This window comes from Anomalospiza imberbis, chromosome 11, assembly GCF_031753505.1.
Source record: "Anomalospiza imberbis isolate Cuckoo-Finch-1a 21T00152 chromosome 11, ASM3175350v1, whole genome shotgun sequence".
NCBI classification, from domain to species: domain Eukaryota; kingdom Metazoa; phylum Chordata; class Aves; order Passeriformes; family Viduidae; genus Anomalospiza; species Anomalospiza imberbis.
In genome coordinates this window covers 1,779,860-1,803,244 of record NC_089691.1, presented here as the reverse complement: position 1 = coordinate 1,803,244, position 23,385 = coordinate 1,779,860, and the positions used below count along the sequence as shown (strand labels likewise).

Below are 23,385 nucleotides of genomic sequence, written 5' to 3'. Positions count from 1 at the left end.
GACAAAATCCACCCAGCAGGGCAGCACCGCATCCTTCCTCCAGACCAGGCACCAGAGACCATCCACCAACAGCTTCCAAACCCAAATTTTAGTTAGCTTGACACAAAACCTTCTGGAAAGGAAAGCAAGATCCATTCAGCTCCTCCTGCTCATTTCCAGCTGGACGCACGGCACGGGCACGTCCCACGGCGCGACACGAGTGACAAAATCCACCCAGCAGGGCAGCACCGCATCCTTCCTCCCGACCAGGCGCCAGAGACCATCCACCAACAGCTTCCGAACCCAAATTTTAGTTAACTTGACACAAAACCTTCTGGAAGTTATCCCAGGTCGCTGTCCCAGCACTCCAGCGTTTCTCCTGACCGCATGACCAGAGACCATCGACCAACAGCTTCCGAACCCAAATTTTAGTTAGCTTGACACAAAACCTTCTGGAAAGGAAAGCGAGATCCATTCACCTCCTCCTGCTCATTTCCAGGTGGACGCACGGCACGGGCACATCCTGCGGCACGACACGAGTGACAAAATCCACCCAGCAGGGCAGCACCGCATCCTTCCTCCCGACCAGGCGCCAGAGACCATCCACCAACAGCTTCCGAACCCAAATTTTAGTTAGCTTGACACAAAACCTTCTGGAAAGGAAAGCGAGATCCATTCACCTCCTCCTGCTCATTTCCAGCCGGACACACGGCACGGGCACGTCCCACGGCGCGACACGAGTGACAAAATCCACCCAGCAGGGCAGCACCGCATCCTTCCTCCAGACCAGGCGCCAGAGACCATCCACCAACAGCTTCCGAACCCAAATTTTAGTTAGCTTGACACAAAACCTTCTGGAAAGGAAAGCAAGATCCATTCAGCTCCTCCTGCTCATTTCCAGCTGGACGCACGGCACGGGCACATCCCACGGCGCGACACGAGTGACAAAATCCACCCAGCAGGGCAGCACCGCATCCTTCCTCCCGACCAGGCGCCAGAGACCATCCACCAACAGCTTCCGAACCCAAATTTTAGTTAACTTGACACAAAAACCTTCTGGAAGTTATCCCAGGTCGCTGTCCCAGCACTCCAGCATTTCTCCTGACCGCATGACCAGAGACCATCCACCAACAGCTTCCGAACCCAAATTTTAGTTAGCTTGACACAAAACCTCCTGGAAATGAAGCGAGATCCATTCAGCTCCTCCTGCTCATTTCCAGCCGGACGCACGGCACGGGCACATCCTGCGGCACGACACGAGTGACAAAATCCACCCAGCAGGGCAGCACCGCATCCTTCCTCCCGACAAGGCGCCAGAAACCATCCACCAACAGCTTCCGAACCCAAATTTTAGTTAACTTGACACAAAACCTTCTGGAAGTTACCCCAAGTCGCTACCCCAGCACTCCTCTAAGCCCTTCTGGTAATTTGAAGCTCTCACCAATGCCCAGAGAAACACAAGGAAATTATTCTTCCCATTCATCAGAAACCAGCAGGGAACGAGCAACAGTATCTGTTTTAAAACTCAAAATTTTTCAAGCACCACATCCAACAAGCTCCTTGTGGTCAGGTAGGACAAACCCAGAAAGCCAACACAGATGAACTGAGCACATTCATTCATCTCTCATCATTTTCCAGGCCAGTTTGGGCCTTCTCAGACACCCAAAAACGTTTTTAGCATGGCAAAAGTGGGTATATCAAAACATTGCTTCAGAAACAGTAAGGTCTGAGTGATGGTTTCATGTACTATGCTTGGGAAACTTTTAGGTCCATTCAGCAGAAAATTCTGCTTGAAAGTGCCATGAGAAAAAAAAAAAAAAAAAAAAAAAAACAACTGAGGAAATTAAGGCAAAGTACTTGAGTATTTATGAAAACACCCAGAAATTCAGGGGATTTTTGAGGTTTAAAGATGAAATTTTTTCAAAATTCATACAACTACAGGACTCCATCAGTAAACCTAAGATCAGAACCAGCTGTGGGAGATCCAAAGGAAACTGTTCAAACTTATTAAAATAAAGAAGAGCAGCAGAGCCAGTTTTTGACCTGATGGATGCCAAGAGCTGCAGTGTTGGTCCAATTCCTGATTAAGCTCTGCAAACCAACCCTTATGCTGCCTTTTCCTTATGGAAGAACAGTCCATACATCGAGACCACCAAATTTTGTCAGCCAGGATGATTTGTTTGGGGTTTGGTTTGGAGTGTTTTTTGTTTTTTTTTCATTTTGTAGGGGTTTTCTGGGTTGGGTTATTTTGTTTTTTAAAGCCTCCAAAACCCAAACTCTCCAATGTGTGACTGTAATAGAGTGCTGAGAGCTGCCTTGAGACACCCCAATTGCTGTAACTGCATTATAAAAATCGATCCCTTTTCACAGCACAATAAGCCACTACTGTGGTGCCCTTGATGCATTTCAGAGGCTTAAAAAAGTGTTGTAAAGAGTGATGAACTTCAACTCCTTGAGGTAATAAGTTGTTGAATGCAGCTACAATGTCCTGAAATGCAGCAAAACTTCATGTATCAAATGTGTCAACTACACATATATCAAGTGTCCATCTTCATCTTCACTCACTTACTTCTAATGGCCATAAAATTTATCAGTGCTGTTTTTAAAAAATTGTTTCCCAGGACAGAGAAAAGGCTACTGCAGTGAAAAAGCATCATTTCATTAGCAGAAATAGGTATGAATTGGCAGAGGTAAGTAAGGATTGGATGGACAGGGGGCAGTTTGAAGTTCTAAGACAGCCCTGGCACTGGGAACAACCCTTGTGAGCTCCAGCCAGGAGCAGGGAACAGGGAAATGGGACTTCACACGTAGTGCTCAGCTGGAGTTAATGGATATGAAACAATCTGAGTGAGCCATGCCTTGTTTCCTTTCTTTGGAAAAGGAGCCTCAATCTATTGCCAGCCTCGGCACTGCCCTCAGACACTCTGCAGCTGTGGTGAGCAGCAGAAAACACTCATTCACTGAAATTTGTAATGAGCATTCACTCGTGCTCTGGCAGCAGGACCTCCCAGGGTTCTGCCACAGGAATATGTGTGCTGGATCATCTAAAGCTGTCAGTTCCCTTTTACATTAATGTTTTCCATAAAACACCATGTCTTGACCAATAAATGGCTTTAGTTAATGCCATTGACCCAATCCCCAGTTCTATATAATTTCAGTAAAGCTTCTGTGCAGCTGAACATAATTTACAATTCATCAGTCACTTCAAGTATTTAAATCGAGTGTGTGAAAGTAATGAAGCTGAAGTGTTTATTTTAATGCCAAGTTAGACAATATGAATATTCCTTAGAGGGTTTTCTGTGCAGAGAGATAAAAGATGGAAAGCAAACTGAACGAGAACTGACCTATGGTGTACATAACTTAAACTTGTGGTTTTGACATGCCTCAAATATGTAGAGGTTCCTGGAATGACACTGAGAGGAGCAATAAGCAAAGAGAAAGAACAAGGAATTTAATTGGATAGAAATCTTCACCACTCCATTGGGTACAGTTGTGGGAAGTTTGGGCTTCTGACCCAGCTCAACATCCATCATAATGAGACAGCAAAAGATAAAATTACATCAAAAAGAAATTACTTTGTACCATCTTTTCCCAAAAGCATCACAGTGCCTCAAAGCCCCTCCCAGCCCTCTTGGGGTTTTGCTGTTTTTACTGATCTCTAGGAACTCAGAATTTCATCTCCCCACCTATATATACAACGGAAAGAAAGAGATACCAGTGTGTAAGCCAGATAGGATCACTGCTCCCACAGAACCTTTCAAAGGCAGGGTGAGCCCTGCAGTAAGATGTGTTTCTGCCCAGAGAGAGAGAGGTTTTACACACGAGAATACAAATTGTAATTGCTTGTAAAAGATCTGAGAGGTGTGGGATCACTGACCTTCACGTCCTTACATCACACACTAGAAAGTGCTGGGAGAAGCGTGGCTGATACCACAAGGTTTTTCTCCAATTTTATGTTTTTCCCCAAACCATGCTGGATATGGCTCACTGGGGGAAAAACTCACCTAAAACCAGGAAAATTTCTTTTATGCTGCTGTTTTCCAGCCAATTCCTTTGGAGTGTGGCCATCTTCCTGTACTAAGAAATAAAAGAGCTCAGCTCAGTGCATCCTCAGCTCTCCAAATGTGCTGCTGGGACAGGTGATTGACTTGAAATACTAATGCTGCCTCTGGCAAAGATTTCCATGGGTAAGAGAAATATAGATCTGAGCTTTTAATTACTCACCTTTTGTATTATCAGTTTCTTTATACCAATTTATATAACAGTGAACTACACAGAAATATTAGCATATGAGATATAATAGCCATACAAATTCCTGAATTTCTATTTAACATTAGAATTCAAAAGCCTTTTTAGAGATTATGACAAGCTCAGCCTAACTAGGCATGAAATAACAAAGCATCAGGGCATTTAATTTCATGCTTTAATTATTTACATTATTTTTTTTTAACGTGTGCTGATTTTTGCTGCCTTCTCAAGTGCTTGCAGTGGGTTCTCCAACTGTTACAGCACAGGACAGAAATCCCCACAGCCTTCAGATGGCTAAGGCAGCACCACTTTGTGGTCTGTGGCTCCCAATCCATACGGACCAAACTCCAACTGCCTTCCCTGCTTTCCCTGGGTCACTACTCTGACAGCTTGGAAGTATTAAGCTCTTAATGCTTCTTTTCTTAAGCCAAGTGTTCCTGCATTGTTTAGATTTTCAGTGACTGTAATCAGCTCATGTAGTGCTACAAATTACACTTGTCTACAGGAATATTCCTTATAAATTAGGGTTTTACTGCCTTCTCTCTGGACCTGGCTGGTAACCAGCTAGGTGGATAATAGCTCTCACAATGCTTGGACAGCATGTGGGCCTCCTACTTCTCTTTGAGCCCAGTTTCCATCATCTAAGTGCTCTGGGAATCCAGCAGTCCTCTGGAGGCGTGGGAGACATGACCCCCATCAGGTTTTTGCCACACCATTTAATAAGCTGATATTAAAGCATCAAGGTGACAAACTTTTTAAAAATCAACACGAGAGAAACATTTTTCCAGTTTCTTTCTTTGGACATTACTGGCATGATCAAGAACTGGAAGATGTTGACCCACACTCCACCTCAGTCAGTGGGACAAGGTGCCAACAAAAATGTTCAAATGATGACCTTCACATCACCATCTTTTATTTCCTTCTCTCTCCAGATAAGCCCCAAACCCTTTTAAGACTGGTCCAGGGGAGGGCTGCAGTCACTGCCCTGTGCCAAGGCACAGGAACCTGAGGGGTTTTCCCTGCTGGAAGTGAAACCCCTCCCTGTTAATGCCATTAATTAGGGGACTGCTTCAAGTGAAACATGGATCTGGCTCACCCAGACAAAAATCTGCTCTGAGCAAATTATCTGCAGGCAGATTTGTTACAGACCGGTGCTGGACTGTTGCACCCCAGCTCATTAGCAGATGCTGATCCCACTAAGTAATTAGCAGGTTTCTTTAGCTCTTAATCCTGCCCTGACACATAGCAGAGGGAAACATCCATGGGAAAGACGCAGCAGTGGTGGGGATGGGGAGCTCTGGGGGAAATTCAATGTAAATTTGAGCCTCACTAGCTGAGCTTGGGGGAAAGGCTGGGTCCTTGTGCAGGGCAGGGCCTGGGAAGAGAGGACACTCCTGCCAGGACTCAGTGTGGAGAGCTCTGCAAACCCAGCAGCTCATCAACACCTCTGCACTAAAGACCAAGGGCCTGCAAGGGGCTGGTTGGGTTCATTGGGGATGAATTAATCGTGACCTTCCAGTTCCTGAAGGAGTCAACAAGAAAGACGGGCAGAGACTTGGGACAAGGGCCTGGCGTGACAGGAAAAGGGGGATGGCTTCACTCTGACAGAGGGCAGGGATGGATGGGATATTGGGCAGGAATTGTTTCCTGGGAGGGTGGGCAGGCCCTGGCACAGGGTGCCCAGAGCAGCTGTGGCTGCCCCTGGATCCCTGGCAGTGCCCAAGGCCAGGTTGGACACTGGGGCTGGGAGCAGCCTGGGACAGTGGAAGGTGTCCCTGCCATGGCAGGGGTGGCACTGGATGGGCTTTAAGGTCCTTCCAACCCAAACCATTCCAGGGTTCTACAATCACCACAGCAACAAGTTGCTTTGCAACTGCTCCAAAACTGTGAGATTTTCAGAACTTCACAAAATGGTATCAGCTCTGCCTGAGAATATTCAGAAAATTCCCTAGACAAAACTCAAGGCAAAATTGCTGGGCAAACATCCTAGGTGTTCTACAAAACCCAGCTTTTAATTCAATCCTGCTTTGAAAAAAAAAAAGCACATTTAAAAACCCCAAAGCAGCTACAGGACTGGAAGGGAGTTTTCCCCTGTTATCTGAGAGAAAGCAGCCAGGCTCTCAGCAGTGATGGAAAGTCAGAAGTCTAACAAGGCCTGGAGGATACAGCTCCCCAGGGCATCTGGAAACCAGCAGGAGGAATTCCTCTGGGGTGGGACAGGAACCATCCCTGGCCACTGGCTTGAAATGCTTACAGCCCTCGGGAATTTTCCACACCATGACACAAAGCTGACACTCCTGAGTCAGCCCCTTAAGCACTGTAAACTCAGAGAACTTCTGGCTAAATTTCTGGCAATTAACTAATTACAGCTAAAGGCATGTAGGTTAAAATTCCTGCTATAAAGGCAAAATCATCTGAAAACCAAGCAACCCCACTCATTGGTTGTGACTTGCTGGATATTGATCAGGAGTTCCCTGTTATTACCATGTATTCACTCTAAATGGTCCCAACTCCAGGAATTTGTGATAAAACCAGATCCCTGTGCTCAGCTGCAACAGTCAGTTCCTGAACTGATCAGTGCCAAGAACAAGCTTTTATTAATTTAGGGGACAATTTTACCCAGCCCCATTGCAGACACCCCAAAAGAGAAGGCAGGTGGGAACTGTTCCCATCAGCCATAAACCAGGTTACCTCACTTGCACAGATAACTAAGTTTTTTCCTCATCAAATTATACTGGTGAGATGAATTTTTTTTTAATATTAAAAGCAGACAACCAGTGGTATTTGAAACCAGTTTCATTCAGACAAAACGAGTTCCTATAAATATTAATGCTGTTGATCTTATACTCCATGTAAAACAAAGGTGTTATTTGCACTTTAAAAAGCAGTTCATTCAATCAAGCCTGTTGTAATTGAATAATTCAGCTTTAATAAACTCTCCCTGAAGTGTACAAAATAACATAAATCTCAATGCCCCATCCTCTGTGGAAAGAGACTGTGAGTCTTTCCTACCTCCCTCTCTGCTTTCCATCAGTGTTATCAGCTCTCCATTAAAGGGATCTATAGCTTTCTCCAGTCCATTTTTCCCCCATCAACTTCTCTTTCAAGAGCCTTAGAAATTCCTGGAAGCAATACAACAATTCCTTCCATTTTCACAGGCACAGCTGAAACAACCACATGAGTGTTTATCTTGGAGTTACACTGAAAATTAACTGAGCAGTATGTAGCAGGAAGGCTTGAGATGGGAGATAATCAATGGGAAGGCACTGGAAATTTAATCATTTGTTGTTATCTGTGTCCTGTCCATACTGGTGAATGAAGGCAGGTGAACAGGACCAGGTGTATTTTCCAAAACAATCTGAAAGAGTCGTGAGCAATTAATGGTAAAAACACCCAGGCACCCCTCACCCTCAGCTGCCACCCATCTCCAGAAATTTTAAATGTTAACTACTTTTCAGAAGATGGCAATCTTACAATCGTTGACAAGTTTTAGATCCCTGTCACTGCAGTCTTTTCATTGATTTGATGCACAGTTGACCCCAATTATTTATTAACTTGAGGTCTACTAACCACAGGGCTTAAAAAGCTGCAATCTTGAGGAAAGCAGGAGAAGAATCTGAGTACCAGTGATCTGACATTATTTATTCATAGATCTGCACTCACATACACACACTGTAAGGCACCACTGATCTCCAGAGTCAGGTTTAAGTGGAGTCATCTTCGCCTAACCTTGTGCAGAGTCAGGGAAACAGCAAGAGTCAGTCAGGGTGCAAAAGGGCAGGAAAAGAGCAAAGTGATGAGCAATGTTTTATCTTACACCACCTCCAGAAGAGACAGGATTGCAGCCTGGAGGTAAAAGGGGAAAGGCAGGTCCTGCCCAGGGAAAGCCATGGTGAGAAGAACCCAGGCAGATCAAACCACTGCACAAAGATTAGTGACAGCAAAACAGAGCTGTGTGTTTTCCAAGCAAAGGAGAAGTCAGAGCTGCTTGTTACAACAGCAGACAAGGAATTAGAAGCACATAATCTTAGACCATGAGACAGCAAAAGGGAAAAGCAGGAGTTTGAGTCCTGGAAAGCTTCAGAGGCTAACAGACACCTTCAGAAATCTGGAAATATTCAAGAGAATTTAAAAGAGACGGTACAGGTCAAACTGCAGTGAGTTTTCCCCATCCTTTTATAAAGTTAAAAACCGTGATGTTTTCAAAGAATAGTATTTTATGGATTTTAAAGTATTCCAGGAAAATGAAGTTTGGATGGATTGGATTTTAAAGTATTCCAGGAAAATGGATTTTAAAGTATTCCAGGAAAATGAAGTTTATTCTTATGATCAAATGTATTTGTTGAGGCCTCTGAGAGGCAAAACTATATCAGTTCTTATAAAATAAGTTTTTCCTCTTCTTGATGTTTTCGACCTTCCCCATGCCCACATGAAACCCAGTATCACAACTGGCTGCTCATTTCCAGCTGGTACCCCTGGATCTTGAGGAGGAGGGAAGGCTCCAGACCTGCACCTGCCCTAGAAAGCAGCACAGTTCCGTGTTAGCCCTGCTGCAAGGCAGTGCTTTGGGAAAGCAGGGATTTGCCCGGGACAGTGACACAAGGGACAGCTGCCACCACTGCTGTGTCACACTGAACTACAGTCACGAGATGCAATGATACCCCAGTGGTGCCAGGCAGGGATTGCCCAGCTGCTTTGGGAGCTCTGGTTCATCCATTTTCCCAGATCCAGGCTGGCCAAGCAGATCTCCAAGGGAAGCCAGGTGACCTGGACACTGCTGCCTCAGGCTCGTGGCACTGTTCAGGTCACAGGGTGTCCCCACTGACTCCAGCAAGAGCAGACTAAAACCAGGCTGCCCAGTTGGACTATCTACCCGTGGGGCAGCCTGGGATCAGCATTTCCTGTTGCTCCTCCAGAGCCACAAACAGCCCTTTGCCTTTGGCAGCTTCACCATGGCATCCACAGGAAGGCAAAACCCCTGCATGTTTTAATTGCTACATTGAAAACACTAAAGCAAAATTCAGAGTTTACCAGGCCCTTTTCATATCTAAAACTTGTACTTGTCATATTACACACAGTAGGAGAGGCTTCCAGCCTTTCCATATTCTAATGTGATGAATCACACTGTGTTACTGAGCTACTCTCAGAAGTAATCTAAGCTTTAGAATAAAATCACTGACTACAGCAGCCTTAAGCAGAAGAAGAGAAAGAAGATCAATAAAAGGGATTCACTGGAAAATAAGCTTCTGTGAATGAGGGCGAAGCAATTTCGTGTCAAAAGGAGCAGATCTTTCATGTGTTGTGTAACAGGTTACTTTAAACAGAGGCCTTTCTAGGAAGGCATCAGTAGCAGAACTGAGGAACTTCAGTGACCCCATGATAGGCTGACAGGGTCCCCACTCATAGGGAGCTTCTCCAGCAAGGGTGGAATCCAGCCTGACCACACCTGGAGCTACTGGAACAGGCAGAGTTGGATCTGGGACACAAGCAGCGAGGTTATTTTGACTCAGGGTCAGGGCTGCACTGTATCCCTGCCTCCATCCCCATGTTCCTGTGGCATCACCGCACATGGACAACGCTCATCTGACCCTGTAAACCCACCAAGGCTGCCACCGTGTGAAAATCAGACTTGGCAGGAACAATTCTTTGGTAGAAGCTGAAAACCAAAGGGGAAAAAACCCAAACGAACTTTGATCACCTGATTTTGTAGGGCCGAAGTCTGATGTGCCCTGTGGGAGGCACCCCTGGATGTCAGGGAGAAGTGCAGGTGCCACCTCGGAGGTGACAAACAGGAGGAGGCAGAGACAAAGGAATGATGGTCCTTCAAGGTGAAGCACAACTCCCCAGCGGAGCCATTAGGAAGGAGAGACAGTGATGATCCATCAGAAACAAACAGGATTCAATGCAGTGGCTCATGCTCCAACCCTTTGAAGCAGGAATGGAGTGAGAATAACCCATCAAAACCCACAGCAGGAGGGGCCAAGCCTCGGGTCTGAGCTGGGCTCAGCCCCAGAACCTGTCGGGTCTGGATTTGCCAGACTCCTGCTGGAATCCCAGGCCCACTGCCACTGCTCCATCTGAGCAGCTCCTGTCCAACTGCCCCTGCCCCATCCGAGCAGCTCCTGTCCCACTGCCGCTCCTCCATCCGAGCAGCTCCTGTCCCACTGCCCCTGCCCCATCCGAGCAGCTCCTGTCCCACTGCCCCTGCCCCATCCGAGCAGCTCCTGTCCCACTGCCGCTCCTCCATCCGAGCAGCTCCTGTCCCACTGCCCCTGGCCCATCCGAGCAGCTCCTGTCCCACTGCCCCTGCTCCATCCGAGCAGCTCCTGTCCAACTGCCCCTGCTCCATCCGAGCAGCTCCTGTCCAACTGCCACTGCTCCATCCGAGCAGCTCCTGTCCCACTGCCCCTGCCCCATCCGAGCAGCTCCTGTCCCACTGCCCCTGGCCCATCCGAGCAGCTCCTGTCCCACTGCCGCTCCTCCATCCGAGCAGCTCCTGTCCCACTGCCGCTCCTCCATCCGAGCAGCTCCTGTCCCACTGTCCCTGCTCCATCCGAGCAGCTCCTGTCCCACTGTCCCTGCTCCATCCGAGCAGCTCCTGTCCCACTGCCCCTGCCCCATCCGAGCAGCTCCTGTCCCACTGCCCCTGCTCCATCCGAGCAGCTCCTGTCCCACTGCCCCTGCCCCATCCGAGCAGCTCCTGTCCCACTGCCCCTGCCCCATCCGAGCAGCTCCTGTCCCACTGCCGCTCCACCATCCGAGCAGCTCCTGTCCCACTGCCGCTCCTCCATCCGAGCAGCTCCTGTCCCACTGCCGCTCCACCATCCAAGCAGCTCCTGTCCCACTGCCGCTCCTCCATCCGAGCAGCTCCTGTCCCACTGCCCCTGCTCCATCCGAGCAGCTCCTGTCCCACTGCCCCTGCTCCATCCGAGCAGCTCCTGTCCTTGGGTTAGTTTTCCTTGGATTCAGTGAAAGTGCAACAGCCACCTCCTCACTTCCAAGGGATCCATGTGCACGTGTCCTTTGGACAGCACAGAGCAGGCTGGGGCTTTGAGGAAGAATTTTATATTGGAGACTTGAGATGCTTCACATTTATGCCTCCTGTTCTTCAAGTCCACCTCACTACTGCCAGGTAACAGATAGAGAGCAGATTCCCAAACCACATTTGTCTCAGGCAGGGCTAAAGCTCAGTGCTGGAATTCAGATTACAGAGGAGCCCATTATTCTCTGAGTGGGTTGAGGCACAGGCCAACCAGAAAGTGAAAATTAGTCTAATGGCAGGAATAATGTATTCGTTAGAGAAATGCTTCTAGGAAAGAAGATGGGCTGAGATGAGCTGGATGATTTGAAAGCCTTTTTCAAACTTATTCAAGTTTCTTGGATGGCTTATTTTTTTCAGCTCTATCACATCACTTGAACAGTGGGGTTTAAAATTTTCCTTTTTTTTACATGTTATTTTCTTACTTATTTCCCTGACTTTTATGAAATTGGTTCTGTAACAGAGTATGGCAGGTCACTTTCTTCCCTTGGCAACCAGCACAGGACTGGACTCTGCATATGTTTTGGAGCTGAGGAGGTGTCAGTGCCCAGTGTCAGTGCCCAGTTTTCACCCCAGCACTTCTCTCCCAGTAACTTCTCCTGCACTGACGCCAAAGCTCACTATTGAACTGCATCCATGGTAATTAATTCTAATTTTAGTGCCACCTCTTTTTGACCACCAATAAATCCATGTTGCTTTGTAACTCAGAGCTGGGATATGTTCCAGCATGACAGAATTTGGCATTTTAAAACCATTTCTGTACCTCCATCCCAGCTGTCAGTACCCTCAATGTTTGGCAGAGGAAAAAAAAATCTACCTGTGTGCTTTAGTGTTAGGTAAAGCCTGTGGGATGACAATTCCAGCAGCAATTCTCTTTCTGGAACTGCAGGCACTGCAGCCCAGCAATGGCATTTGGTATGGAAATGGCAGAAGGAACACGAGCTGGGTGTCATCACAAAAAGCTGGAATTCTTCAAGGGCTCAGCCACTGGAAATGGCAATTCTGCTTCAAAAAACCACACTCACTGAAAATCCTTCACTTGCTCTTTATGTGGCTTTATACCAAGACAAAATTTTAATTCTAATAGCTAAACACCCCTTCTTTTATTCTTTGGAGCATTTTGGAGATCAGTAATGCAGAAAGATTGTTTTATTTGACTGCAGGCTGTTGTCCAACTATTCCTCAGACGTTTTCTAATCTAATCGTATTTCAAAGAGCTGCCAAAAATATGAACTTTGCTTAATTCATGCAACAGATCTATGGATCCTAAACTATGCCTTGCTCTGAATCCTTCTGTGATGACACCTATTACCTGCTGCTTTCTTGGTAGGCAGCACCCACTTGAAATGTGGGGTTATTCCTGAGGAAATTGTTACAGCTGGTGTCAGACCAAGCTGACATGGTTTCAGCTTCCATACCCTCGGGCATCTTCCAATTAGAGTCAGGCAGAGAAGACTTGCACTAATTTGAAATACAAACCAATAAATAACTGGGTCTGAGTAGGGGAGCTCAGCCTATTACAGCAGCCAGCACTTGCCATGCTCAGCTCATCTAAAGGCTGCACAGCCCCATGTCCCTGCCTGGGGGTGGCAGGGGGGTCCCAGCCTCTCCTGCTGCCCTGGTCCAGCTGGAATTCTCCAGGGCAGAGGAAGGATTCTGTCTGCTGCCTCAGAACCAGAGGGACCTGGATAATACAGTAATAACACAAAGCACGGTAAAAGTATAATTGTATTAAACACTTAAGACAGACTTAGAGCACGATACTCGTCCCACTTACACACATTTCCAACCTAAGTCACTACTCTGTAAACAGAATTTTGATTAATCCCACTGGGGATCCTCTCCCTCTGATATATATTCTGCAGCTCTCTATGATATTCCAAACAAACACTCACAGCTGTTATATTTATATGAGGAAAGCTCAATTATTTATCGTGCTCAGCCTCTACCTTACCTACGTTGGTAAATGAAAACCCAAAATATCTGACACTACAAACCCCTCCTTTTTTCAGCTGCACATTCCAGAGCAGCTGTTGAACTTGTCACGCCTGACACCCATAATGATGAACATGCAAATCTTTCTATGTTTTGTCTTTTTCATTCAAAATACCAGCAAGTGACAAGGACAGGAGTGGGGAATGCTGCTGATAATTGGTACAGGATTTGCAATGAGGGCTGTAGTTCAGTTTCCGCCCCATGCTGCCCTGAGGAGGTGACATGAACTGGGTGCTCACCGTGCACACACTCCTAAGTCTGGTTCCAGCTCTGAGGAACTTCCTGGGGAGCTGAAAGGAATCCTACTCCTCCCCAGGGCACCTGGAACAAAGGAATTTCACAGACAAGCTACCTCGCAGAATCCCAGCACTGGTCAGGCTGAAGGGAGCACAGTGGGCAGCTGGTGCCACCTCCCTGCCCCAGCAGGGCCATCCCAGAGCACAGGGCACAGAGCATTGTGTGCAGACAGCTCTGGAACATCCCTAGGGAGGAGACCCCACAGGCTCTCTGGGCTCTGTTCAGGACAGAAGTTCTGCCTCCTGTGCAGGGGGAATTCCTGGGATCAGTCCCTGCCCATTCCTCTGGTGTCATTCTCACATGCTGCATTCTCCTGGCAGCATAAGGAGAACATTGCCTTCACTGCAAAGAAGGCAAAAAGAAAGAAAAGTCTTGTTTCACAAAAGTCTTATTGTAAAGAAAAGTCTTTGTTTGTAAAGTACAATCAAAATTGAAACATCTCCAGATTAATAAATGCTCTAATTACTATGCTATTAAATCACTGCATGCTGAGCTATTATAAGCTTTGTATTTATGGGAGGTTACCCTGGCAGGTCTTATTACAGTGGAAATCAAACCTTCATCTCCAACCTGCCACCACAGCATCACCCTCTCTCTGATTTAGCTATTTATGGGATGAAACCCTTCCTCTTGAACACCAGACAAGACATTTTCTTTGAACCTCTTTGCAGCTTCCTGTAAACTGAAGAACATTCAATCCTTCCTGAGTGTTTTCTGAGAAATAACAGCACTTCATGCTATAAGAGAGATGGAGGTGACCAGGGTTAACAAACACTCTGGTGACAGAACAAAATTAATCAGGGGCAGGCTTTTGTCTCTATCAAAAGAGTTCTGATCTTTCTGCAAAAGGACAACAGCTTTATTTGAAGCAGTTTATTTCAGACAAAAATTATCCAGATATGCTCAAAGTTTTCTTCTTCCCAAACTTCTTTTTCCAAGTAAAAAGGGGTGAGGATGATGCTGGGGCACAGTTTTAGAAGTCTAAATTGAGTATGTATTTCAATTTATGCTGCTTTTAGGCAAAACTGCAATTTTCAGTGTAACCTGTGCTCCTGATCCTTACCTGGAGGAAATGTTCTGGCATAAGTCTTGAGGGAAAAAATACAGATTGCTGTGACTTTGAGATTAAATATGGGTTTAGCAAAGAAAACTAGAAAGGAAGACTCATGGGCTTCCAGAGCCAAGCACTTCTTTCCTATGTTGAAACTTGGGCATCCTGAACTGATGCCAATCTCTGCTTCCCTGTGTGCCACAAAGGATCCCAGAATCATTTCCCTGGATTCCTCCTCCCTGGTAAGATGGGGAAAACTTCCCCCAGTTTTATACAGCCAAGTACAGCAGTGTTTATAAAGCCAGCTACAACGCACAGAGAGAGGTCCACAGTGCTGGTAGCAAAGCACTCGCAGGATTATTTCAAGGTATTATATTTTTTAAAATATTCACTGTCCCCTGATGGAAATTCTCAGACAGTTTCAGCCCAGTGGATCTGGGTCTCTGCTGAACCTTCTCCAAGGCCTGATTTATGCAGTGGACCATGAAGATAGGGCATGGCTCATTCCCCTGCACTAAATCCCTCCTGGTTTTGAAATGAGCCACAGAATTTGGGACTGCAGGACCAAGTCAGGGTGAGGGTCTCAGCTCCCCAAGGGATTTAAACATGCACAGGAATTATGTGTTTGCATGAAATCTTCATGCACCTAATTTTGCAGAAAATATCTGTATTTTTGCCAGCATTGCTAAAAAGTAAATAAATACTGTGACCACATTGTAATACCAGAGGCTTTAGATACTTTGTGGCACAGCTGCGACCTGACCCATTTTCAGGCCTCTAAAGCTAAAACTGCTTGGAAAAGAGGCAGAAATGTGTGCAGACATATCCTGCAGCAAAGAAACAGAAAGACCCTGGTAAAAAATATCTGAAACCCAGGAGAACAGGCTGAGCTGCAGCCCTGGTGGCAGGGGACGAGTGGGTGCAGCAGCACAGAGTTGTGACAACAGGCTGCAAAGGCTCAACACTCCTCACCTTGCTGGAACTCCCAGGGCAGGGTGGAATCCCTGTCCCTGGAAGTGTCCAAAGCCATGTGGATGTGGCACCTGGGGACAAGGGTCAGTGGTGGCCTTGGCAGTGCTGGGGGAATGGCTGGACTCTATCCTAGAACCATTAAGGCTGGAAAAGCCCTCTGTGATTCTGCTTTTCCTGTAGTTTGGGTTTTCTTTGTGAGCTCTGACAAAGACCCCTGCTGCAGGGTCACAAAATCCAAGATAATCCATTCCAGGATACTGCACCAGAACACTTCCCTTACCCTGGGCTCCAGTGCTAGAAACTGAAACCCCAACAACTCCAAAGCATTCCTTCCTGCTGGGTCACATCAGGGTCCTTGGCCTTGCAGAAACACAGAGCTGCTAGGCCAAGGAGCTTCAGCTGCAACGTGAAAAACATGGCTGTGAGCTGTGAACACAATTCTCTTTGTGGAGCTGTCCCACTGGTTTGAAGCCAAGATAAAATTTCCATTGGTTTGTGCAGGGCCAGGGCTTGGACTTGATCATCCTTGTGTGCCACCATAGGACACAAGAAAGCACAACGCCAGCCGCTGCTATTGTCACGGTAAAAAGACTAGTTTATTTTTCCTGACTCCAGCATTTATAGTTTTCCAAAGGTGACAGTGGATTGGAGGGTGAAAGTGCCACCTCTCCAAAGACACTGGACAAATTACCAGTCCATCACATGTCTCCACCTCTATGAAGGAATGCAAAACAAAAAGTTATTTACAGAAAGTGTGTGAGAAACTTTGCTACAAGAGTGTTAACTCAGAAGGCTTTAGAAAATCTTAAACAATCAGGGCGGCACTTGTGGGTCCCTTCCACTTCAGGATATTCTGTAATATATATATATATATATATATACACATATACATATATATACACATATATAGATATATAGATATAGATAGATATACATATACATATATATATACACACACATATATATATAGTCCAGTGAAGAGTCATCAGTGGTGAGGAGTTCGAGCAGCATGAATAAAGCACCTGCTGCAGCTGCACACCAGGACAGCTCCAGGACTCAGGCCATTGGGAAGCAGGGTCCTGTCCCAGGCTGGACAGCTCCGGGTGCTGCCAGCCCAGCCCAGGAGCAGCTCTCAGCCCCTGCTGGATTCAGCTCACTGAGCTCTTCCTTCCACACACACTTAATCCACTAAGCCTCCTGTGAATACGTGCTCAGAGCCTAATGACTCTTCCTGATCTGCTCTCTCATTACTAAAGATGGAAATTAATGAGCAGAACCTCTGCCAGCGTCACTGCGTGCTCTGCCACGGGGGCTCATCCCAGCACAGGAACCACGGGCAGCTCCTCGGGAAGCAGCCACAGGAGTGGTGGGACCCACCCAGAGCCTCCCTCCTGCCCTGTGCACAGTGAACAGCCCCGACTGATGGGATGGCTCCCAGACCCCAGTGAGCATCGCTGACCCACAGCCCAGGGACACTAAATATCCCTTCCTGTTCCCTCTCAGGAAGAATAAATATTCCTCATGGTTTGCACTGAGGCAGCAGCTGCCCCCCCTTCCCCAGAAGTTGTTCCCATTTGGAGAGGGCTGCCAGCAGAACCAGGCTGGGAGGAAACACCTCCTTTAAGGAGCTTTATCCCAGAGCAGCACTGAAGGGGCCCTTGGAAAAAGGACTTTTCAGAGGAATTGGGAGGATACAGGGGGCAAAGGTGTCCATCACACAGCTCTCTGCCAATAAAGAGAAGGCCACTCCAACCTCAGCCCACTCCCAGGAGCCAAGGGTTTGGTCACCAGTGGGAAGTGCTCATGAGACACTCACAAAAGACAGCCTGGGAAAGGGGACATGACTTTTGGGGTTAATCCAGGAAAACCACAGAATTGCATCTTCCTCACTGTGCAAAATGGAGAGGGGAGAGTTTAAAGCCTCTGTGAGGTGAAGCAGCAGTTTTTTAAGGCTGAACCATTGCAGTGACAGCCCCTGTGCCCACATCCAGCCTCAAATCCTCCTGGCACAGGGAAAAAAAAGCCCTGGAATGCACCAGAGATGCAGCAGCTCCTGCCCCGTCCTGGAGACACTCAGCTTGACACAGCTCTACTGAGGGAATTCCCTTCCCACCCTGCAGCAATCCCAGCTCCTTCTCCCCAGTTTCACACAGGAGCTCTCCCAGCAGGAGCAGGATGCCAGGCGTGCTCTTGGCCAGGAGGAGTATTCCTTGGAAATCAGATTGCTGCTGTTTGTTCGGCTCAGTTGTATCCCAGAGAGACAAATATTGTGCTCCAACCTCAAGGTTGCTCTCAGCAGCCTTTCACAAACAGGTCAGACCCCAGCAGGACTGGCTGGTCCTGCCACACAAACCCTTGTCCCAGTCAGCTGATCCAAGGATCACTGATCTCACAGCACCACAAGCATTTTCCTCACGGATCACACCAGGAATGCAGGATTTCCTTGGAATCACAGCCCCACTTCTGCCTCACACACTGGTGAGCTGTGGCACCATTCCTCTAACTTACTACATAGAAATATAATTTTGAAGCTGAAAAGCAGAAGGTCCTTGGAGGTCTGAGGCTTTACCTGGACCGTGACCCGTGTTGCTGTTAATACTGCTCAGAAGAACCCAAAACATACCCCGGTGATCCCCGTGGCTTCCAACAGTCTCAGGACACCTGAAGGAGTCTCACTCCCCTTGGGAGCAATCTCAAAATCACATCCAGGCAGATCAGTGTTTATTTAGCACAGTGGCCACATCCTGGTCCCAGTGGCTCAGGAATTGCTCCCATGAAAGCAGAACTAATTCAGCAAAGCCATTCAAGCCCCACACACACTTATTTCAACAGATGTAGCAATGTCCATGCAAGTCCACAAAGCTGATCCTGCCTAACAGTGGCAAAATTGGAAATTCCATCCTCTAATTTAATACAGACACTCCAGGGCACAGGGACTCAATCAAACAATCCTCACTCACTAAGGAAAATATCCTGGCTGGTCTCTCCATCACAAGTCTTGCACTTCCCAGCACTACAGACTGCTGCATCCAGAGGGAGGAATGTTTTTCTTATTTCAGTGATAGACTATCTACAAACCCACATTCACAGTGCTCAGGTGGCTCTGAGGAAACACAGGAAGATGTGACAGAGACAGGAGAAACACAGCTTTTCCACGACTACACCTGGAATATTTCCCATGAGCAAAACTTTAACTTTCCCTCATATTTTAAATGTCTGTGAATATGTAAGAAAAAGCATTCCTGGGAAAATTTCACTGATTTTTTAACATCATTTTTCTTTTAATCCTTAAGTTACAACAGCAAGTAAAAAATTAAATATTAAATTCTTTTCTTTGTTTTGCCTTTGTTGAAGGATGGGAGAGAGGGAGACTCCTCCCAGTAACATTCCAGGTTATTGCAAAGCTAATCCCAGTTATAAGCAGCAGGTGGATGAAGCTGCATGTTGCTGGACAAGAGCTGCAGCAAAAGTCCTTAGGGATTTTTGCTATATGTGATATCAGCCAAAAGCAGAGCAAAAAATGCTTCTCCTACCTTGCATGAGTTTGGTATCTCAATGTTTTTCTTCATCCTAAAACTACCCTACTGATTTTTTGCATTTAGATTGCTGGGTTTTTGTCTACCCATTTTTCAGGCTCAAAATTAAAATTTCCATATATTGAGTTTGGGCAGTGGTGCACAGGACTAAAGAAAAGCAGTAAAAACTGAATGGCTCTGGAGCTCCAAGCCCCTGTAATCTGAAAATAACTCATACCCAGTGCCAGAGCTTCTCAAAATCCTTCAGATCCTCTGAGCTCGGCAGCTCCTCCTCTGGATGGATGGAAGATTCATGGCAGTGGGATTTACAACACTTGGCTCCTGGATATCAGGCCATTAATTCACCATAAGAAAAATTTAGGAGCTGCTCTACCCCTGACAGCAGCAGCACAGAACAATTTACGAGAATTAAAGACAATTTCTGTATTTAATTAAGAAGCATCCAGGCAGTTGAGAATTGCACAATACCAGAAGATCAATGGTGAATTTTGTATCTCATCCTCTGCAAAGATCAATGAAGCCTTTGCAAAGACCAGGAATAGTTAAATTTAACACAGAAGAGAAAAATATGGGGTTTTTTTTTGTAATTTCTGCCTTCAGTCCCAAGTGTTACCCATTTTATGTAGTTACAGGAACATTATTTTTGTGCATTAAGATTGAGCTACCCAGAAATAAAACCTATTTTGCACAGGAGGACCAAGAAAAGCCATGTCCTGCTGAACCCTACACAGGGTTTTGCCCTGCCTACATCTAAATACCATCTCCATAAAACTTCACCTTTGCTGCTTTTACAACCAGCTTCTCTCAGTCACATCCTTTACATTCTCAGCTGTACAACAGCAGCTTCCAGGGTTGCTGGGTCATTCTGCACAACCTTCCCCATGGCTGGATATGAGACAGGGAAATAATTTGGTTGCCAAGTCTCTCTCTTGCTGGAGTCTTGAAGCCTATTAAAGCCGTGTCTCAGGGAGGGAGAACGTGTTCTCTGCAGAATTCCTTGGAGCTCAGAGTAGTTTCAATGTTGTACTATTCAAATCTGTATTATAATAAAGGTCAAGCCTCATTTTAATGCCATGAGCAGGTGGTAATGTCCACATTGTGCTGCACACACAGCAGGTCACTCATTAGCACCCCATCACCCCTCAGCCCTGTGCTAACAAGCCCAGCCTGGAGCATTAACCATGCCTGGAACAGCTTTTCAAGCACCACAAATAGTAGGTGAAATATCAGTTTGTGCCACCATTCAACATCACTGAGTCCATTTGCTGTGGATTTTTTAGCTATAGAGACCATTTCTACTCCAAACATGCCTAAATGTGAGGAAAAGTGCTGCAGCAGCTGAAACCTTAATGCATAAATACAGACTGGTTTCCTTAAATATGTACTTAGGTTGTTTTCTAGACAATTAAACTTCTCAGAGGAAAGTATCAGCTAAGAGAGCAAATATTTGAATGATATTCAGTGCAAAAAATGATGACTAATGGAACAGAATGGTGTGATTTCAAGAGCTGTACTTTATAATCATCATTTTGAGCAGAGCAGGCAACAGGGCTACAAACCACAGGGTACAAACCCAGCATTGCTGCAATCAGCTCCTGCTCCTTCACAGAGATTCTGGAGCCTTGTGTAGTTGACAAGTTTTTAATTCATTCTGCCCTTTTGAAAAAAGAGCAACCCCAAACCATAGTTTATCACTACTGCTATTGCAGAATTCGTAGCCATAAATGCACCACTGCAAGGGGTGGAAGCCCTGGCAGAGATTCCCAGAGCAGCTGTGGCTGCCCCTGGATCCCTGGCAGTGCCCAAGGCCAGGCTGGACAGGGCTTGGAGCAGCCTGGGACAGTGGAAGGTGTCCCTGCCCAGGGCAGGGGTGGCACTGGATGAGCTTTGAGGTCCCTTCCCACCCAAACCATTCCATGGGCACTGCCTCCAGCTCTTCCTGCATCTCTGTCTTGCTCTTTAGCTGGGTTTGGTTCATTCCCCATGGGAGATGAACCACTTCCATGGTCCTCTGTCCTCCTGCACCTCAGTTCTGTGTCAGAACAGACTCCCAGAGCTCTGGAGCTGCAGAGCAGCCCCAGCACACCATGGCTTTCCTCAGGGGAATGCTACCACACCACCCATCCTCAGAGGGCAAATCCCAGGGGAGTGCAGAACGTGCCATGAGACCTGTTCTGAGAGACTTGGCATCTTCAGAAAGTGGTGAGACAGCCCCGAGGAGGATGGAGAACATCCCTGCGAGGAGGTTTGCTACAAGGAACAGAGCAGCACCTGAGCAGAGCAGCTGACCTGCCCCTCAATCCTGGGAAAGGCTGGCTCGCATGCTGTGGGATGTCTCTGCCTCAGACACAAACCCTGCAAGGCTGCTGGAGTTTTTCAGGGCTGCCTTCCTGGGCTCAGCCCCTTTCCAGAGGCACCCGTGGGTAGAACAGCCAGAGTCCAGCTGCTGCACCTTGGGAGACAGGACCCAGCAACCACACAGCTGAAGGGTCATTTCCCCTTCAAGGGTGTGGAAACCAGAAAAAACAGAAACTCCCACAGATACGGGAGGGTTTGATCTGCAGCCTTGGAAGAAGCTTGGATTGGTGTAAAAATACAATACACAGACATTCAGCAGAAAAATCATAAACTTATGTTTCTATAGTTGTAAGTAAGAATATGCCTTAAGTAAGTGAGAAACTGCACTGAGAAGATGGTGGAGGGTTTACAGTGTAGTAATGTAATAGTACAGAATAAGCTAAGAATTTAAAAGTTATAATAAAAGTGTATGTGTAGATGTGAGACAAAGCCCATTAGATTAAAGTATCCACAGTGCAGCAAAATTAAGTAAAGGTGATAGGTTAGAAAAGCAAAATAGACCTTGTAGTATCAATTCATTGGGTTAGAAAATTCTGTATTGCCTTGTAACAAAGAACTTGTGACTACTCCTGAGCTACGGCTGAATGCTCGCTCCTCTAAAATCTCACAGCCTCTGAGACTGATGTTTATCTGAGCTATAAATTGTTCCAACAGTGGTCCCATCCCTTCATTAAAAGCAGTGATAATAATATCAAGGGTTTTATTAGGGTCCCATCCCAGAGCATCCTCCCCATGGCCATGGGAGCTGACAGCCCAGCCCAGGAATGCTGTGCACCACTTTGGCCACATCAAACTCCAGTGCCCCAACGGGATCGTGCAAAGCCAAATGGGAACAGGAGCCATTTGTGGTGCTGGGCTGCAAACTGGAATAAGAGCCTTTAAAACATCCCTTCCATCCCCACCAGGTGAAGAATCCCTCACTCAGGCAGGCAGCAGACTGCTCATGCAGAATTTAAGAGCCTCATCCAGTTTCCAGCAAGTCAATGAGAAATCTCCTACAGACCTTAATGGCAAGTGCATGGTGCCACAGGGAGCAGCTGCTGCTGGGGGCAAGAGGAGCCTGGCAAGGTGAGCTGAGCTACACAATTAAAGCAAAAGCAGCAAAAAATAAAAATCAAACCAAATCATTCTATAGAGGAAACAGAAAAATTACTTCCAGTGACTACAGTTTTGTGTTTCAAGTGACTGAAGGGGGTTTTATGACATTGCAGGACTTCTGGAGGGGAGCAGTGGCACAGCTGAGTAGGGATGCTCAGTAGCATCCCCACTGTGGACTGTGCTGCTGGCACAGGACTCAGAATCTCCAGGGAATCTGTCAGAAAGGCAAAGATGCTCGTGCCACCCAGATCACACCAAACTCAGCCATCAGGGTTTTGCTGCTTTTTCTAATTAAAAAATAAAACCAAAAAGCCCACACAAAACCAACCCACCAACAAAGCAAAAAAAGAACCTAAGTCAGAAGCTTTTTTATCCCTGTTACAGTATTAATTTGAAGGAGGGGGATGAGGAGGAAGGAGAACAGAACAATTTCCTGGCACATGAAGAGCCTGTTTTCTGCCAAGCAGAATTCTGCCTTCCTACTGCACTGCCCAGGCACTCAGGGCTGCCCCTGCACTCTCAGATCCTGCCTTGAACTCCAGCACTTGCCAGGGCTCAGCCAATTTGACACAGCAGGCTTCCTGCAGAGCAGACAGCTTTGATAACACATTTTAAAGGCTCAAAAAGGAGAAAATGCCACTTATGGCACTTTCTCTTCTCCTTGCTGGGGACACCAGCCCTGTTTCCCTGGCAAGGACTCTCAGGTACTGGTTTTTAAGGACCACTGCCAGGTTGGAACTTCACTCATCTCAGACACGTCTGTGGAGTAATCTCAGTGTAAGTCCACACCTGCTTGAGCAAACCAGCCCTCA

At 46.7% G+C, this 23,385-nt stretch overlaps 1 protein-coding gene across 9 annotated transcripts in view; it reads right to left on the bottom strand.

Annotated features, from left to right (window-relative positions):
* Nucleotides 1–23,385, bottom strand: part of IQSEC1 (IQ motif and Sec7 domain ArfGEF 1) — a 280,971-nt gene that overhangs the window by 188,113 nt on the left and 69,473 nt on the right. The window contains exon 1 of one of the 9 annotated variants that reach the window (XM_068201464.1): nucleotides 8,642–8,777. The exons of the other annotated variants lie outside the window; for them this stretch is intronic. Within the exon in view, the coding sequence (XP_068057565.1) occupies nucleotides 8,642–8,658 (17 nt within the window). The 5' untranslated portion in view covers nucleotides 8,659–8,777. Of the gene's footprint in view, nucleotides 1–8,641; nucleotides 8,778–23,385 lie in introns of those variants that run through there. 9 annotated transcript variants of the gene reach the window in all.